Raw genomic sequence first — 20,369 nt, 5'->3', positions numbered from 1 at the left:
GCAGATCTGCAGAAAGGTGGCAAAATAAGGAAATTGCTACAGTAGCGATTGAAACTCCAAGTATTCAAGCCCTACTATGGTAGTAGCCCTGGCATAATCAGAGAGGCTATTAATTGCTGCCATAATTTGTCGCCACACTACATGGCACCAAAGGGACAAGTAGATCTTTTTACAGGACAAGTAGATTTGAGAAGCAACCTGTCCCCTGGACAAGTAGATATTTTAATAAATTCCACACCCCTGTAGACCACCAAAATGTAGGATTAAAAAACACAGCAGAAAGTCACTGAAAAATACTCACTGCTTTCAGTGTAAACGGTTCTCGGAGGCATAGCTTAGCCCCACCAAGTATTGATCACAACAGGAGAGGTACCTCGGGAAAAGGAATTCCCATTCCAACAGTACCACTCCCAAGTAGAAACCTGCATTGGGATTGCTGCAATAGGACAACTCGCAAGCAGGGATCCCTACACCAAGGTCCCATGCAATCTTTTTGTCCCCGTTGAGGGGGAGAATTAATTGGGGTATTCACCCCAATTTGTCCTTCTGACAGGTGGCATGGGGGAGGCAAAAGTACACTAGCCACACAGAGAATACATTTTTAGTAAAAAACAAAATAAATAGGGCCGCCCCGTCCTGGCAACTGCCTGTACCGCCACCTCTCAAGCTCCAACACCACGAGTTGTTCTGCTTGTCTGGGGGAAGACTGGGGGATTTACCACTAATCTGCTTTCTCTGAGGATGAGGGCAAAAAGCACACCTTCATGGGATGGGTAGATTGGGGGATTTACTCCCTGATTGCCCTCCACGTAGAGAGAAAGGGCACCAGACAATAGGGGCATTCAGATGTAGTAGGGGTAAACTATACTATTTGGTGACCCAGGAGAAGGTGTGGTAGGGGACTGAAAACACACCAAATTACCACGGGGGAAAAAGTGAAAAAAAGATATTGGATTGGGTGACAGACCATCTTGGTTTGGGGCTTCACTCCTGTGCACTAGACAGCGTTTGAGCCTCTAGGGAGAGGCAGAATGTGGGGGAGAGAGGAGTTGCACTTCCTGCCAGCCTGAACGTAAACACCACACCAAAAGAAATCCCAATATCCTCTCACTAGCAACAGGAAATTACTACAGTATTTGGGCTATGGGTCAGCCAGCAACCAGGGATCCCTACCAATGGTGGGCAATTCTGAAACCTAGAGACCCAAGGTAATCTAGGCTTCTGTGGCCTACTTGGATGTCAGCACATTTTCTTATCCAGAGTGCCCCGCAAACATGAGAAACCTAGCCCAAAACATTACAGTCTATCTTTCTACAGAGGATGGTTGCATATATTTCGGCCTCAGGTTCAGTCAGGACCTAGGGTACCCTACCAATCCTAAGCATTTATGAAATCTAGAATTCAGGGCAGAGTTAGTTGCATGGATTCCGACAGTTGTATTTTACCAAAATGCTCTGCAAACATCCAAATTTGGGTTAAAAATTTCTATTCTCCCATACTTCTGTGACAGAAAACTAAAGCACTTCCAGCCAGTGACCAAAGACTTACCAATTTATATTCACACAATTCTCCCAATTAAAACACAACCCCCATGTGTAAGTGGACCAAACGAACAGGATAGGAATTTTCCAAAGAAAAACACGTGAGGACTTCACTGGCAACACATTTACTGCACAATGGTGCAAATTGTGTGCAGTTCCTGTGGCAAGTGATAGGCCCATACAGACAAGCATATTGGGAAACGTTTGGGAACACTGGGTGGTAGGACTTTTTTTGATCCCAGCAGATTCACAAACATGTAAGGAAAATCTGTGATCATAGTGAAAGATTAATGTTTGCAGGTCATTCTGAGTAAGGACATATGTGGGATTGATGGACACCACCCCACCCTGGACTCCCACTAGTATCTAGTTTTCGCAAATGTCTGGGGCTGGTAGGTTTTCGTGGGTGCTGACCGAGTCAGGACCTAAATACTGGTATTAATACACAAACAAATCGATACTGCTTTTACTGGGAGTTGTGTGGGAACACAAAATAGTAATTTCATTTGGCATTATTAATTGAAATACTCAACGCCAGCAAGCAGGAAAGAACATATATATATATATATATATATATAAATATCTATTGTACTGGCAATAGCCAGTAGGTAGTTATAGTTAGGACCAACTTTTCCAATAGACAAAGCTTTTTTGTTTTGCTAATAAACTTTGGCACCGTTTGACTAATCTTCACTAAGTTTTCAAAAGTAGTGTGCCACTAACTTTAGCTGGTGTGTGGGAAGTTTTTGGGTGATTCATCACCATGGGACAAGAAAAAGGGGGGGTCCCAATACACTTTTTTCCTATGTAATGTCTAATGGGATTTTGCAAATTTTATACATGGCTATAGCCGAACAGCTATACGGAATTAGTCCAAATTTGGCAGAAAGCTAGATCTTTTTATCTAGAAAGATCCCTTTTTGTAATTTGGTGTAAATCTGTTCAGTAGTTTCAGAGTTATTTAAGGTAAAAAAATATATAGATATCTAGGGATGTGGATCCTTCATGGATCCACCCGTTGGGGATCCACGAATCCGGGGAAAAGGCAAGGAACCGGCTGACTGGCCCCAACCTGAAAGAAAAGTTGCAGCCTCCATTTTGTTTGTCCCTTGGCCCGGGAGAGGAAAAATATAGTGGGAAAATACTTAAGGGGTAAGGATACAGGTATCCAGACCCCCCAGGACACATGGAGAGACAGGACCCTTTATGGGCAAGAAATTAAACAATTTTGTTTTTGGGCCGGTTCACAGATCCACTGTGGTGCTCAGCGCGGCCCCTGGTGTAATTTCGCAAAGGACTGGCGGATCTGAAGCACAATGAAAAAAATACAACCCCTCACACACCAACCCCCTGCTTCACATGGTCAAAGATTGTCCACAGTGTGGGCCTGGGTGCATGCTGCTAACCCCGGTCACATATGGTCAAAGGCTGTGTGTGGAGGTGGTTTTATTAACATACGGTAATTATATATTACTTTGTGTTAAAGAACCATCCAAATCCACTGAAACAAACAAAAGTTACAGGGACGTTACAGTTAGGTTGACATTTTATCAACACAAAACTATATAAATTTAGCAGATATAGTTATACTTATCTGAAGAAACTATAACCTGTGCCGTTAAGTAACTTTAGGCCATGAGCTATGTGTGGGTAAAACGTGAACCTAACGTCCATGTAACCTTTGTTTTTTTCCAATGAAAATAAATATATATATATATTATTTATATAATCACACTTAAGCCTTCATAACACTTATAGAGATACTTAAAAACAATACCCTTTCGGGATTAGAGTACTGCATAAATTATGCAACAAAGGAAGCAAGGGCCTCTGGGTAGTTCCCAAGTTTAGGTGGAGAACAGGTCCTACATAGAGCGCTCTATAACACCTGTGACACACTAAATCTGGTCACCTCAAGTTTTTAAGCATAGGTTCTTTAACTGAACCTTGGTGGGCACTTAAAGACCTGTATTTGGTGGCATCAGGGAGAGTGACAGAGCCTGAAGATTTGGGACATCAAGCACAGGCAGATAACATGATTTTGACTGTTTATGTCGGCTCCACGTTTCCTACCTTTTGTCCCAGAGCAGATTCTATTTTCCATTATTCTATCCTCTTATATATAATATTCAAAGCACGCTGCTTGTGGCAAAATGTCTTCAGATAATATTTAAACACTAGTCAGTGAGGCAGTGACAAAATGGAATTTAAGTATTCTTACCACACCACTTATATTTAACCTGAACCAGATAGGTCCAAGACTGTAGGTAGATAGGTATGAGAACAAGGTAGGACTCCCGACCTTTGGCTCCAGGCTCCATCACTGTGTTGGCCAGCTGATTAGATGAAAGCTGCTCCGGTTTGTGTCTGTTTGTGTGGAGATCAGTAAGTGGGGCACACTCTCTCTTTGTTAACATGTTGATAAAGAACGGGTAATGGTATTCCACAAATACTGTCCCTCAAACTTTACTTTATGTTGAGATGGGAACTTTCCCCTGCATGCATGCATTTGTGTTCCCCTGCCCCGCGTGCATGGCTGGGAGGAACTGGTGACCAGGTTTTTGATTTTGGGCCTAGCTTTGCATTACTTTAATGTGTGCTCAGAGGATTAAGCCTGTCCCTTGATAGGAGTGAGGTCCTTGCCCTGTAACCTGGAGGGGTGAAACAAGAGTGCACTCATTGTATAGACAGTAGTCTACTGTCCTAGTCATGTGTTTAGGAACACAGAGCAGTGGTGGCAGCATCCGGTGTTTAGTGAAGCCATCGTTCTGGCCAGATCTTTTTTCTGTGTTACCGTAGTAAAGGCCTACTGGTTCACTCATATAAAGTTATCTTTCTATGAGCTGACCCAGATCTTATCACTAACATCTCAAGTGTATGTTGTGGATGTGTGTGTATGTAGCCTCCTGGAACAAGTACTGTGTGTATGAGTGACTCAAAATAATGGACACCTGATTGGTCTACTAAAGATACCCCTTGTCTGGCCTTGTTCACAAGGTGGAGGTAAGGATGTTCTCCAAGAGAATTGAAGTGCACTGCTGACATTCCTAAATCTGGATGGATAAGACCTAACCTTTATAGTTTGGAGGGAGGAGGCAAGACTGCTTTAGTAATTCAATTAGGTATTTTGATGAAAGGCTGCCGATTTGTGATCCTGTAGCATTTCCATTTTGTAGCTGGTGAGGGTGAAGAGTGGGACTGCAGTCTCTTTTGTTCAAGATCAAAGGGATCCCCTTGATGAGGCCAGCCTTTTGTGCTCCCCTGATTACAGCCAGGTTCAGAAAGCTCACACCTCTTTGTGCCTCTGTGGTGGATGATCCAGGTCAGAGACTACGCAGCTACTTGGAGCCTCACGCCACACAAAAACTGTGTTTAGAAAACAACCTACGAAGGACAATTGAAAGGTGAATCACGACTTGTAGGAAAATGCCACTGTTGGCATGGCCACCCCCCACTTTTTGCCTTGTGTTGATGTCAGCTTTGATTGGAAGTGTGCTGGGACCTTGCTAATTAGGGCCCAGCACCAGTGTTCTTTCCCTGAAACTGGACCTTTGTTTCCACAATTGGCACAGCCCTGCCACACAGTAAAGTCCCTTGTAAAAGGTACCCCTGGTACCAAGGGCCCTGTGGCCAGGGAAGCTCCCTAAGGGCTGCAGCATGTATTATGCCACCCTCAGGGACCCCTCACTCAGAACATGCACACTGCTTTGCAGCTTGTGTGTGCTAGTGGGGAGAAAAGACAAAGTCGACATGGCACTCCCCTCAGAGTGCCATGCCCACAAACCATTGCCTGTGGCATAAGTAAGTCACCCCTCTAGCAGGCCTTACAGACCTAAGGCAGTGTGCACTATACCACAGGTGAGGGCATAGCTGCATGAGCACTATGTCCCTACAGTGTCTAAGTCAATTCTTAGACATTGTAAGTGCAGGGTAGCCATACTGAGTATATAGTCTGGGAGTTTGTCATTACGAACTCCACAGCACCATGATGGCTACACTGAATACTGGGAAGTTTGGTATCAAACTTCTCAGCACAATAAACCCACACTGATGCCAGTGTGGGATTTGTTGAAAAAATGCACACAGAGGGCATCTTAGCGATGCCCCTTGTATGTTAGCCCAACTGCTAGTGCAAGGCTAAACACAAGGGTAGTAAGGGTGAATGATGCCGCACTTCTAGGCAGTAAAACAATAGTTTTTAACAGGTATATGAGATAAAGCAAAGTCTGGTGCAGCTTGGCCCAGTGCCCTACTACCCAGAAGGCACAAAAACGGGTATCAGAGTACCCAAGGACAAAATTGGAACAAATTGGCCACAGCACACAGAATATATTGTCCAAACATGTGGTGAGGATAAAGAATCCCTGGTGGTGCGTTGAAGGTTTGGAGGAAGTATGAGGTAAAGAGAAATCTTGAGTCTTGTTAGTAGATGGTGTCTTTATTTGTGGGTGTTAGAAATCATAATGTCATCATAGATATACAGCCTGACACTTCCAGACGAGTTTAACCACATGGGGTGAGTGCCCTTGTGCACTCTGTGGTCAGAAACAAAGCCTGTCCTGGGTGGAGGTGCTTCACACCTCCCCCTGCAGGAACTGTAACACCTGGCGGTGAGCCTCAAAGGCTCAAGCCTGGTGTTACAGTTCCCCAGGGCACTCCAGCTAGTGGAGATGCCCGCCCCCCGGACAAGCCCCCACTTTTGGCAGCAAGTCCAAGGGGATAATGAGAAAAACAAGGAGGAGTCACCACCTCCGCCAGTACCACCCCGAAGGTGTCCAGAGCTGAAGTGACCCCGTCCTTGAGAAATCCTCCATCTTGTTTGGAGGATTAGGACCAACAGGGGTAGGGATGTTGTCCCCTCCCCAGAGGGAGTGGGTACAAGGAGGGTGTAGCCTCCCTCAGGGACAGTAGCCATTGGCTACTGCCCTCTGACCCTAACACACCCCTAAATTTTGTATTTAGGGCCGACCCTGAACTGCTTCAAAAAGCTGCAAGAAAAGAAGCAATAGGTTCTGCAGGACGAGTGACCCCTGGAAAGCCTCCAGGGGAGTGCCTGCATCACCGAAGACCAAGAAACTCCCATGGACAGCGGACCTGTCCAAAAAGAAGACAAAGAAACCATCTTTAAAGGGACTCTCACCTCACTCCAGAAGCGTGAGCCCAACTACTCTGCACCCGGCGCCCCCGGCCCTTGTACCGAGAAACCAACTAGCCAGAGAGGATCCATAGGCGACCCCGACAACGTGTCCACCCTGGCTGAGCTCTCTAAACCCCCACGACGACACCTGCAGAGGGAATCCCGAGGACCCCCAAGAACGTGACTGCCCAGGATGAAGATATCCGCCGCCTGGAGAAGCACTGCACCCGCAGCCCCCAGGCCCGAGAGAAACCGACCACCAGTGCAGCAACAACCAGCAGGCGGCCCTCACCCTTGCCCAGTCAGTGGCTTGCATGAGAGGCCCCCCTGTGCCCTACCTGCAGCATCCAAGTGACCCCTGGGTCCCTCCATAGAGCTCTATTGAGAACACAACGCCTTGTTTGCACATTGCACCCGGCTGCCCCCGTGCCGCTGAGGGTGTGGTTTGTGTGCCTACTTGGAGCCCCTCCAGTGCTCCCCCAAACCCTCCTGGTCTGCCCTCCGACAACGCGGGTACTTACCTTCAAGCAGACAGGAACCGGAGTACCCCCTGTCTCCATAGAGGCCCATGTTATGCTGGCTCCTGTTTGACCTCTACACCTAATCGGCCCTGTGTTCCTGGTGCTGGGTGTTTGGGGTTATCTTAAACCCCCAACAATGGGCTACTTATGCCCTAAGATTGAACCCGTAAGTTTGTTACTTGCCTCAAAAACGCTACTTTATTTACCTCCCCCCAGGAGCTGTTGAAAATTGCACTGTGTCCACTTTTAAAATAGCTTTTTGCCATTTTAAAGAACACTGTGTACATTGTTGATTCCATTCAAAGTTCTAAGTATTACTGTGTAAAGTACCTTTAATTTAATGTACTTACCTGCTAAATGAATCTTGTGGTTCTAGAAATAAATTGACAAAAGAATATTTTTCTATTTAAAATCCTATTGGCCTGGAGTTAAGTCATTGAGTGTGTGTTTTCACTTATTGCTTGTGTGTACAACAAATGCTTAACACAAGCCTCTGATAAGCCCAACTGCTCAACCACACTACCACAAATAGAGCACAAGAGGCAACCCCTGGACTCTGTGCACACTATATCTTCTTTTGATATAGTATATACAGAGCCAGCTTTCTACAACCCTAAACGGTTTCTGAAAACGCAGACAGTGGATCCATATCTCCTCTGTCTGCTCTTACTGTATGAAAGTGGGAGCCACTGACCCAATTGCTGTTCCAGCTCCAAGTTCTCTAGGATATGAAAGGCAGCACTCCGCAGAGTAGTCATAGGACTGCTGTAGAAGCAGAGCTGGTGTCTGCCTGGCAGCCAGCTTCCCAGAGGTGAAAGTGCATTATCTTGCTGTAATAAACTGTTCATATGACCTTATGTGCCTAGAAACCAGCCTTATTACTGAGAGACTGAAGGAGCCTGCCAACACCGTGGGTGTGACTGTACAGTAAGAGCCAGAAGCTGCAAGATCTGAGTGCTGGTCGGTTCTGTCAGAGGAAAGAGAACAGAGGGAAGTGATCTATGTGCTTCAGGTACTGTCAGACATACGATTCTCCAAGTGCCAGTTCCAGTTGGGAACTGCATAGTTGTGGCTGTCTGAGCCACTGTGACAAGGAAGTGTGAATGTGGCTCATCCCATGCTGCTGTGGCTCACAGATTGGCACTGCTTATTTGAAACTTCATACCACAATCAGTTCTAAGGCACAGACCCGTCCCGTGGAGGCACAGTAACTCCAGGTTACCTCTAATTTCTGGTCAGAGGTCATCCAACTTCAGCTCCTTCCACTGCCCGGCACTGCGACCTCACCAGAGATGAAGGAGAATAGGTCTCGTTGGGAAGCGCACTCTCTCCCTGAAGCAGTAGAAAGACTGCAAGCTGCTGCTGGTTTACAGCAGGTCTTTACCTTGCCCCTCTAAGACCTACATAATGGTAAAGTACAAAAGACTGACACAAACTAATAAACTGAGCGTTCTAAACATACTAGAGGGGGGGTTAATCTGTACCTGAACTTTGATTCATGCTAACAGACATTCTCCAGTAGAAGGGAGCACCACCTAGTTTAGAGTAAACAGAACCTAGTGGTGGGTTAATGAGAGGTATGGACAGGGGATTGCAGTCTCAGCACCAACATCACTAAATTATGCCTGTGCATGATTATTAATGTAACATCTAATTTTTGTGTGTAATAAGGTGCTTTTCTTTCTATAAATAACACACTGGGTTGCACAATCAGTTATTGCACTGCTGGGTGACTGTTTAGTTCTGAGGTTGAGCACCCCCACACTACCTCTCTGAGAAGCCTATGACTGTCCACCATTGCTACTACGGACAGTCAAGTGTTGAAGGTGTTGTACATGTCCCACATTGTACAGCCATAATAAGACAAACCCCTAGACATCAAAGATAAATGGCCTCAGCCCCATAGCTGAGGACCAGTGGCCCCTTCTTGGCTCATACCCCCAAACAGGGTCTGAAACTCTACCTAACTGTTAAGATGTTATTAAATGTTTTCAGTTTGAAATATTTTGTGTGTATTCAATGTGGTTACTGCTTCCAGCCCAGGTTTGCACTTAACTTCAAGGCCCACCTGGTTCCCTGTAACGAGTATGAAAATACAAAGAAAATGTGAAGTCTCTTCACACCTAATACAATTAGCAAATCCATAAATAGTATACTGGTCACTACAGTACATTTTCGAAGACCCAGGAACCTCTGTCATGTCACATGTAACACAAATATAATACAACTATTTTGCATTAAATATTACATCAAGTAATGCATATTGTTTTCCTTGGTTAAGTAAAAAGGAAATTAGGAAATGCTAAGAATCCATTTTAACAAACAGAATCTGCAAAGATCAGATGCTCATCTATTTACTATCATCATATACAAACTAGCACCTTAGAACTGCTGTACACTAATCGAAAACCCTCAAGTGAAGCTACCAAAAGTTACATATTGAGTCACAGATGGGTACCAGTGAATAACCGGGATGTTTTTTTACCAAGGTCTGAGTGATATCCAAGGTCGGACTGGGAACCAAAATCAGACCTGAAAAAGTGTTCAAACTAACCTTGCTAACATCCTCCTCGCTCTCCTCTCCTCGTTCTCTGCCCCGAAGCCTCTCTCTCACCCCCGTGTGCCTGCAGTACTTATCTGGAAAGCTGGATAAAGTGGCTTAAAACCTGGCCTCCAATGGCTCCAGTCAACTGTGGAAATGCAGGCTGGAAAAATCGGGCCTTCTAGGCCATGTAATATCAAAAAGACAACAAGAGTGAAGCTCGAGATGTGTATGATATTACTCCAAAACCCCCGGGTGAATCCTTTCCCCCTTTATTTTTCTACTCCTATGCAATTGGAGGTAATGTATAGCCCCCAAATCATCTGACCCTGCTTGCAACTGATAAGTAATAGGGAGCCATACATAGCAAGACCTCTCCTTCCGTCCCAAACGTAAAGCATAAAAAACAAGAAAATAATCCTAGGCTACCTGTCACCCACCCCCGCCTCTCTGTGGGAATTCCCTCCCCTCCAGAAATTGTGCTCCCAGTTTACTAGCGCTGCTCTGACAGGCTTCCAGAGAGCCACAGCAACCTGGAATTCCTTTATGACACAGTAACAGTGGGTACAAAGTTAAGTTATCCACCGTTGCAACGTCATAGCAGTGAAATACTGGATTTAAAATCCAGGTATTCACGGAGCCATGCATCACAATAAAATTCTGTCCTCCCCTGCAAGGAGCCGCACAACCAGCGACGCTTTCAGTGAATGCGTCGCGGGAGCCGCCACGGAGGCTTATCTTAGACTTCAGACTGACGCTGACCTTATGCACCAGACAATGGTGACAGGAATGGCAATAGTTTCAATCAATAGGGCCTCTGCATTTTCAGTGTGTCAAGCCCCGGGTCGCCCTATTAGCTCATCGCCTGGAGCCGCCCAATAATATTCACTGTCTACCTAGGACCGAAATAAATATACATTTTCATAGACAGCTAGCAAAGGCAGCTAGCAAAGAGTGACGAAGGAACGCGGTACTCATAAAATGACTTACTTGTTAGAATCGTCAGCAAGAATAAATACTCCGTGTAGGAAATCAGTCCTGAAAAAGAAAAAAAAGAACAGTTCATTAAAATAGTTGGCAAAAACATTAACATACACATTTGTTAAATAGAAAGACCTGTTTAAAAAAAAAAAAAAAACATACAGCACGCAGGTGTGGCGTGTCCTACTGAATATAAAGAAAACCCAATGACCCCGCTAAATTAAAGTTTCCTAAAATATCAGTAAAACACTCAAAGCATTTTTCAAACCATTACTTCCCTCTTGGTTTCAGTGACAGCGCGGTTTATTTTACCATGTCACCTTTAACGTAAATAGTTTTTTTTGCAGGGGCCTCGATCTTGAACCTGGACCTTTCTGCTTCATGTCCCGGCGTGCACTGCGAGTGAACCTATTATTTGCGCGAGGGGCACGAGCATCTGGCTCACGCTGGTGCTCAATTAAAAAAAAAACGAAAGGGCACCGTTTATTTGTTTTCACGGGAAGTCCTGCACTAAATCTTGTGACTTTTTCAAGTGAAAAATATTCAGTGTTTATGCGAAGGGCGAATAAATTATACACGCCCTGTCATATTTCGGAGCGGGGAAGGGAACCGCTCGAATATTGCTCCGGCGGATCAAAGAATGTCATCCCCTGGCAGCGGGAAGGAGCGGAGAATAGCCGGCCTCTGTTCTCAAGGGGAAGAGGTAACACGCGAGGCTGCCAGCCTGCCAGATCCCACTGATAGTACAGCTGGGCACCGCGCCAAAAACAGGCTCCACGTTCTATCATTTTATTATACATAAGAACATGTCCTTTCTACAAGGTGAACTTGTCGTTTTTTTTTCTCCTGACGGAAAATTCCAGTATTTCCCTTTGAAACGCCGACTGAAATGAAACTCCTGAATAAACAGAGGCCTGACAGGTTCTGAGGAGCAGCAGCAGACAGGAGATAGAAGGGCAGGTAAACAGTTGGCTTAACCAGCCAGGTTCCTCCAATCCCATCTCCGCGATAAGGCCCGCCCGAAGATGCCGTGATGTGGCAGAGTTCTGACAGCTTTTACAAAACGTCACTAGGGCTGCTTTTGACCCCTGAAATTAAAATTATATTGTGCAGGAGAGCTAGGGACGATTGGCATGTTTAAGCTGAGCAATCTTCCACAAGGTAAACAGTGCCCTCGGTTTACAAAGGGTTAATTAGGAGATAAAGAAAACTCATCAGTCTCTGGTGACAATTAAGTTCTCACTACTACAGGGATGCAAATCCTAGTGCATGGACCAGGAAAGAACTGGGCCATGATTGCAATGGAACGTTTCGTGTCGGTACTAGAAAACCCTGGCGACAGATGTTTGCCCAGTGTGCCTGGTTTACACAACCTTTAGCGCACTAATCACAGACCTGAGCTCGCACTAATCACAGACCTGAGCCGCAGAAATTTGCTGCTGGGAAACTAGTGACTATAGATAAAGTCACAGATTAAGCTTTAAAAAAAAAAAAAGTCCCTACAGTTTTTCTATGCAGTTTTTGCATTTACACTTGGTGACAAAAAAACTGCATAAGTGTGCCCCTAGGTTTAAGAAGCTAGCATTGACAAAGCGAAAGTTCTCGCCTATGGAACAGGTACTGGCTTTGCCAGGGTGTTTTAGCCATGTTCTACACCAGCGTGACTGCTGTTGAGCATGGCTAAAAGTTTGTGGCATAGAAGGGAGTGGCGTAGAGTAGCACAGAGTGGCATAAGGTGGCATGGAGTGTTGTACAGTGCAGTATTGCAGTGCCATAGATTAGAGTGGTGCACAGTAGACTACAGTGGCATAGAGTGCAGTGGGGCAGCGTAGAGTGCAGTGGCATAGAGTGGAATGTTGTAGAGTGGAGTGCTGTAGAGAGTAGTACCGTAGAGTGCAGTGGCATAGTGTGATGTAGAGTGGCATGCAGGGCAGTGGCATAGAGTGCATTGTGGCACAAAGTGGCATGAAGTGCAGTAGAGTGGTGTGGCGTTGTGGTGGTGAAGAATAGAGTGCATTGGTGTAGAGTAGCATAGAACGCAGTGGCATAGAGTGCAGTGATGTAGTGTAGAGTGGTGCAGAGTAAAAGAGTGGAGTGCAATGGCATAGAGCGATGTAAAGTGCAGAGACAGAGTAGTGTTGCAGAGTAGAACATAAAGGCATAGAGTGCAGTAGTTTAGAGAAGAGTACGTACAGTGCAGTGGTATAGAGTGCTGCAGAGTGGCCTAGAGTGCAGTGTGGAGAGTTGTACAGAGTGGAGTGGCACAGCATAGAGTGAAGAGGCGTAGAGTGGAGTGGTGCAGGGTAGGGTGCAGTGGCGTAGATTAATGGCACAGAGTGGAGTAAAGTGGCATAGAGTGCAGTGGTGCAGAGTAGATTAGAGAGGACTGGCATAGAGTGTATTGTTGTAGAGTGCTGAGGCATAGAGTATAGTGTTGCAGAGCAGCGTGGTATGGAGAAGAGTGGTGTAAAGTATAAAGTAGCACGATGTGGCCTAGAGTGGTTTAAAGTAGAGTGGAGTGGTTTAGAATAGAGTAGAGGGGCCTAGATTGGAGTGGTGTAGAGTGCATTGGTGCACAGTTGCAGAGAGTGCATTGGCATAAAGTAGAGCAGTGCACAGTAGAGAAGCGTAGAGTGAAGCGGTGTAGAGTGGAGTGGTACAGAGTAGAGTGCACTGGCAGAGTGTATTGGTACAGAGTACAGTGGCATAGAGGGTAGTGTTGCAGAGTAGTGTGGCATGGACAAGAGTGGTGCAAAGCAGCGTGGTGTTACATGGTGTGGTGTAGAGTGGAGGGGGGCATGGCCAAGATGGCGGGTGGGTAAAACGTCTTTCTCTGTCTCCCTGTCCTTGCCACAATAAAGCTCGGCCTTAGCGCCCTATCCGCCGCCCCAAACTGCCCCCGCAAATTCAAAACACATGGCGACCGATACAGAGAGCAGTTATAACATTCCAGACCCTTCTGCTGTAGGACTGAAGTGCCTTTGGAGGGCCACGGGCCCCGGCCTCCCATCAAGAAGTACAAGATGGCGGCCAGTGCGCCCTGCTCGACTGCCTGGTGCCCTTCCTGAGCGGACTGTGCATCCATGCATTGCACCAGACATGGCACAGCCCCTTTTGTCGCTTCCTAGGGGACTACTAGCCAACCCGGCTCTTCAGCAGAACCTGACGGGTGTCTCCGCCCATGGTCCCATTACCGCCCATCGGGGCAGAGTTGCAGTTTGAACTGCTGTGCTGTCTTCCTACTATGGGAGGCGGCCCACAATGATGCGACCTGGCCCCCCACCCCCCGAAGCCAGGTGAGTCTGCGTGAGGGTCCCCCCTTGCTTCTTGCTCCATAGCAGTAGGGCATGCTATGCGTTTTGTGGAGGCGGGTGAAGGCCCGAACCATCCAGCTGTGCCGCAGCACTGACTACGCCGTATGTGGGGCTTCTTCTCTACACCTCAGCGCTGCTGCGGCCCGGGCAGAGTGCAATTTGCCACATGCTAGCCGGAGACCAGTTAGAATCCTGGGTGGCCTGGAACTAGAAGGAGCCAACAGCGGTGACAGGACTAAGGTGTGTGGGGGTGCCCTGCTAACCAGAAACACGTTGTGAGGTGTCCCTCTCCTCCCCATGGCTATTGACTCATCGGGACACGTTCCCAGGTGCAGCATTACATCATCACCTCAACACATGGGTGCTGCACAACACTGACTCACCCCAGTGAGCCAATGGGACCTTAAATGAACAATCAACACTACAACACCAATGCGCCCTTCTAAGCAATTAACCCTTGGGACTCATCACTGCAACAGAAGAAGCCCTCCAGGAATATGCGGCTGCATACATATTATTTATAGAACTAGAGTCCCCTGCCCAACCGCTGTTTCTCCTTTGCTCACAACATTTCTGGCTCCAGATAACAAGTGCCTTGGGGAGGTCTTGCGAAACTTGAATACTGATGGACATTGCTCTTGCCTGCTGACTGCTATCTCTGACTTATGAAGCTGGGAAGGAGCCGCAACAACCCCGCTACCTCTTTGTGAACCCTGTGCAACGCTTCACGAGTGACTGCCATGCCATGTCAGCATCTAAGAGTATGAAGGACCGCTCACTCAGGGATATGCTAAGACTCCTGGAGGCCCTGCGGGAGGCAAGCCTTCTGCATAAGGTGCCGATCACATGCAAGAACCCAGAGAGGCAGAAAATACTGTCGTGTGTCTTGGAAGTGCTTTTTTCCTCTCTTCAAGAGGATTTGCAGACAGTCAAAAAAGACCCCTCCTCCGATCTTCAGAAAGTCCGGTGTGATTTGGACAGTGGCAGAGAAAGAGTTGCAGCCTTAGAAGACAAGGATGCTGGACGCAGCAATGAGATAGAATGATTCCAACAAAAGATTATTCAGCCACAAGAGTAGCAATCCCATGACTAAGACTTGGAGAACCGTTCGAGACGGAATAGCATATGTATTCGGGGGGTCCCCACACCTGCTGAAGGCTCTGACCCGGGAGAATATGTAGGAGCCCTCTTCCATCACATCCTGGGAGGACCAGCAGTTATGGAGCTAAAACTAGACCAGCTCCACTGAGTCGGCCTTCAAAACCTGCTAACGGCACCCCTGCAGGCATCCTAGTCTGTGTGCATGGCTTTCAGGTCAAAGAATTGATCTTACGCAAAGCCCAAGATCAACACCCACTCCAGTTCCGGGGCCATAAAACCATGCTTTACCAAGTCCTGGCGGTCAACACTTTGCAGAAGAGACAAGACTTTAAGACAGTCACTGCCCATTTGAGGAAGGTCCCATACTCTTGGGGCCACCCATTCCAGATTATCTTCAGACTCTGCGGTAACCTGTGTCAAATCAGGTCACTCAAAGAGGCATTTTGGGTGCTGGGCATTGAGGAGCTTGCTCCTGGTTCCTGTTCAGTCAGCCCTCAGAATCACTAAACGCACAAACGGCTGTGTGGACAAAGGCCCTGCCACCCCATAGGCACTGTACGCACAACCATGGTGTTAGAGAGACAATCAGTCTTAGAAACACTCTCTGGAGACCCTGACAAGCTCGGGCCTTATGATGTCGGGGGAATTTCCTCTGAAGTATAAGCAGATGGGGTGCAAAAAGACAGGGACGGTATGCCGAGATCTCCACAACTTAATCCAGCTACAGCAAAGCCTCCCTGCAGAGGCAACTCCCTCCCCCAGGTGGGGCCCTTCCTGACCTTGCCCGTCTGGCCTGTCATCCTTCTCAACTATCCATATACTATGGACTGATGCCTGTGCCTGTAGTTGTAAGTGTTCTTTGTTTGATATTTACTTTTGTACTGCATTGGGTACACCAGCTCCATTACATGGCAAGGTCCTTTTCTCTTGCATACCACACATTCAAACAACCTCCCATAGCACACTGTTGACACCTAAACCTCTCACACACTGTCATGGAATTTAAGATTATCAGCTTTGGTGTGCAGGTAATAAACAAACCCACTAAGAGACTGGCAGTCCTCTAACTCTTGGAGAAGTCTGGGGGAGAACTATGTCTATTATAAGAGTCACAGTTATTTCTAAAGACACCCACAGAATGTGCTTCTCATGGTTTCCGTGTCAACTCTGGTCCTCTTGTACTGTAAAGAAGTGGGGAGTGGCCATCCTCTTCACGTAGATTAGTGGGGGAAATCTTATCCAAATTAGCTGACATTAAAGGTTGCCTCCTAGAAACGTGACTCAGGATGGGATCCTTCTCCTTTACGCTGGTGAATGTATGTGCTCCTAACGAGCGCCAAGAGGCCTTGGTTATGAGCTCCTTGGCTGCAGTACTTCAGACCCCATACACTGCAGTTTTGGTGAGAGGTGACCAGAACTTGGTCATGGACAGTGACATGGACCGATCTGGACAATGATCGGCCCAAGTGGGGGCCTTTTCTACGTCTTGCCAACGCTGGCTCTCCAAATATGGACTCCACAACGTGTGGCGTGGAATGTACCTATCATCTAAGGAATACATATTCTAATTGGCTGCCAGCAGGACATATGCCCGAACTGACCATTATTTAGCGACTCTGGCCCTACTATAAGTGGTCGCTGAGGCATCCATTGCCCCCATGCGCCTTTGTCTCTTTCTCTTAGGTTGTTCTTTCCTATACCCAAAACTTTCCTTTGGCACTTGCACGACTGACTGCTGCAGACTTAGAAAACTGTTGCCTCCATCAGGGCGGCAACTGCATCGTACATTTAAATTAATGATGATGGGCAGACTTCCCTTCCTTCTCTTTCGGAAACTCTGACGTTGGTAGTAAGTGGAGAGCTAATAGCAATCTCTGTGGCCAAAAACTGTTGTTGTCGAGATCAACTAAGCACCCTTGGAAGGAATGTACTTGGTCTTGAAAGCATACCCAAGCAGACAGGAGGCCCACAGGGTTTGGAGCTTGAATGTACGTAGCTTCTCCTCAAGTCTCTCGATTTAGACAGGACAGTGTATGCCATGGTAAGTCTCAAACATAAATTTTATTTGCGCAGTAACCGGTGTGGCCGTATGTTAGTACACCGACTGCACCACAAAATATATTCGGGATTAGTGATGGAATTGCCGCAGCTTTTCGGGACTTTTAATGTTCCCTCTATATTAACGCTGATAGCTCTGGACCAGCCCATTCGCATTGATGAGGTGATCTCGGCCATACCACGCTGAAACCAATAAAAGCTCCTGGACCGGATGGCTTTAGCCCACAATTCTACAAAATCTGCTGCCAAGAACTGGCCTCCATACTTACCTGCTTATATAACTCCTTTGCAGATGCCGGGTCCCCTACAGACCATGTTGGAGGCTGTCATCTCAGTAATCCCGAAACCGAGCTAAGACCCAGCACTCTGCTGGTCGTACAGACTCATTTCGCTTTTAAATATAGATGTAAAGTTATTCACCAGCATTCTAGCTCATCGTCTTAGCCCTTTGATGCATGGCTTGAATGACCCAGATCAGGCGGGCTTCATTCCCACACGCCAATGTGGGGATAACACTAAGCGATTGCTCCATCTTATTGATAAATCCCAGCGGTCAAGCAAGGAAGCTCTGCTCCTATCCATTCAGGCAGAAAAAGCTTTCAACCGCGTCGACTGGCCATATCTCTTCAACTTGCTCCAAAAATTCAGGTTTGCCGAGCAGATCTGTAAATGGGTCAGTAGTATCTACAGCAACCTGGGAGCCTCTGTCAAGATTAATGGTATTTCGTTGCCACCTTTTACCATTCAGAGGAGCACACGACAGGGGTGCCCCAACACCCCTCTTTTTTGCCCTTTACATGGAGAACCAAGCGCCACGTGTGAGGGACAGCCCACTTATGTTGGGGATTCCTTTTGGGGTAAGGGGGGCAAAATCTGATAAGCCTTTATGCCGATGATGTCATTTTAACCATATCAGACCCGGTGAACTACCTCCCAGCCTTGATAGATGAGCTCCGCGCCTTTGGAGAGGTCTCAGGCTTTAAAGTAAACCTACAAAAATCCCAGATCTTGAACCTCACTGTTAGCCCAGTGTTTGAAGCGACCCTCCGCGCTCTCTTCCCCTTTGTGTGGTCAACAGACACTATTCCATATGTGGGCATCGAATTAGCTCGCTCCGCCTCCAGAACGGCGACCGACAACTACTCAGCCCAATTTTCACAGACCCGCAAAGACTTGGAGTCATGGACTTGACATCACCTATCGTGGATGTGCAGGATCGCAGCAGCCAAGATGATAGTGCTTCCCGCATCCCATATCTCATTCAGACCCTGCCACTGGGGACACCATTGTTTGCGATCCGCTCCCTTCAGCTGGAGGTCAACAAATTTATTTGGAACAACAAAAAACTCTGGTCACACAAACATTAGATATCCCGACCGAAGGGGCAAGATGGATTGGCAGTCCCTCACTTGCTCTGATATTACCAGGCAGCTCAGCTTCGCTTTACTGTGTAACAGAACTGCCCCTCTCAGAAAAGCATTGGACATTTATGGATCAAGCTGTCACTGGTTCCCATATATGGAAGGTGGTCTGGCTTGCTGTAGACATAGGGCATGGGGCTTTTACTCTTCGCCAGTGACCCACTCTACATTACAAGTGTGGGAGTCAGTAGTGATCAAAGCAGGCCTAACAGCATTCCCTTCCCCTATGACCCCAATTCTGGCCAATCCACAATTCCTGTCCGGACTGCAGCCTGAACAGTTTTGTAGATGGCATGACGGGGGTGTAAGCGGGTGGGCACTCTCTTCTATAACCTAGGGATAATACCCTTCGATCAACTCAAAGATACCTATCCCTTACAGGACGCTGACCGAGTTTACTATCCCCAACTGAGTCACTGGGAGTCGACACGACACGGGGTGACCATTGACCTTATTTCGGAACTGTACTAGCTCCTGATTCGGGGACAGGCACCTTCGATGGGAAGCCAAATTGGGTAGAGTCCTTTTTTACTAAAGAATGGGCGGACATCTTCTACAGGGCTCACTACACTGCGCACAACATGTCCAGCACAAAAACTGCATATACGATTGCTTCACACTGGCACCTGACCCCTGCAAGACTGCAGCGCTGGAAACCAGGTAGCTCTCCAGAATGTTGGCGGGGCTGTGGTGGTACTGGGAATCTTCTACATCTCTTATGGCATTGCCCCAAGCTTACCCATTACCGGGAACTAGTCCTCCAGGACATTGACAGTGCCTTTAACACCTCAATCCTGAGATACCCAGCCTACACCATCCTAGGTCTTCCCAACCTCCTGACTTATCCTCATCGCTCTGTCAAAATAAGACAAATGACCCTAGCTCTAGGGACAGTGCATCAGACAATCCTATCTCTATGGGGTACAGACAAAACTCCTGATCACGACTTCTGGCTACATGGGCTGTGGTACATTTTGGGAATGGAGAAACAATCCATTGGAATGGAACCAGGCCACACTGGATATGGAGAAATGTGGGCCCCCATCATTAACCTTCATTCAGCTGAATTCCGGCAGCTGACGTGCCCAGCATACTTGAGAGTACTGATCCCTGATGCGCACCCACTTGATACCTAGGGAGTACCTTTCTTTCACCTGCTTTAACAATCAGCACATTAATTGACACATGACTGCTGAAATTGACCATTCAGCCACAGCTACATTGTAGCCTTGGGTGGGTGGGTGTGCCAGTTACGGGGAGTTTTGATTTGTATGCTTTGCTTTCTTTTGAATGCCTGCCTTATGCTGTCGGCCTCCTGGTTGTAGGTGGAAGCTGTATACATAAAGCTTCTGGTTTTATGCTTACCAGCGTAGTCGGCCCAAGGGGTTGTAGGCAACATGCTGTGTACCAAAGAATTGGCTGTTAAATCAATCAGAATTGTTCCTAAAGTAGAATTGAATGGTTCAGAGAAGAGTTGAGTGGCCTAGACCAGATAGGTGTAGAGTGCAGTGGTGCAGAGTTGCGTAGAGAGCATTGGCATAAAGTAGAGTGGTGCACATTAGAGAGGCGAAGAGTGCAGTGGTGCAGAGTAGAGTACAGTGACGCATAGTGGTGGCAGAGTGGAGTGGGGTAGTGTGGAATGGTGCAGAGCACAGTGCTGTGGCATGGAGTGGTGCAGAGTACAGTAGAGTGGGATAAAGTAGTTTATGCATGGTGTGTTAGTGCACTGCTATTACAGACAACACATTTCAGT

General features: G+C 47.1%; 1 protein-coding gene across 1 annotated transcript in view; it reads right to left on the bottom strand.

The window, feature by feature from the left end:
• MICU2 (mitochondrial calcium uptake 2) overlaps positions 1-20,369 on the bottom strand; it is an 840,968-nt gene that overhangs the window by 205,633 nt on the left and 614,966 nt on the right. The window contains exon 5 of the mRNA XM_069202256.1: positions 10,732-10,779. Within this exon, the coding sequence (XP_069058357.1) occupies positions 10,732-10,779 (48 nt within the window). The remainder of the gene's footprint in view (positions 1-10,731; positions 10,780-20,369) is intronic.

Source organism: Pleurodeles waltl, chromosome 8 (assembly GCF_031143425.1).
Source record: "Pleurodeles waltl isolate 20211129_DDA chromosome 8, aPleWal1.hap1.20221129, whole genome shotgun sequence".
Taxonomy (NCBI): domain Eukaryota; kingdom Metazoa; phylum Chordata; class Amphibia; order Caudata; family Salamandridae; genus Pleurodeles; species Pleurodeles waltl.
This window is presented reverse-complemented; position numbering and strand designations above follow the sequence as displayed.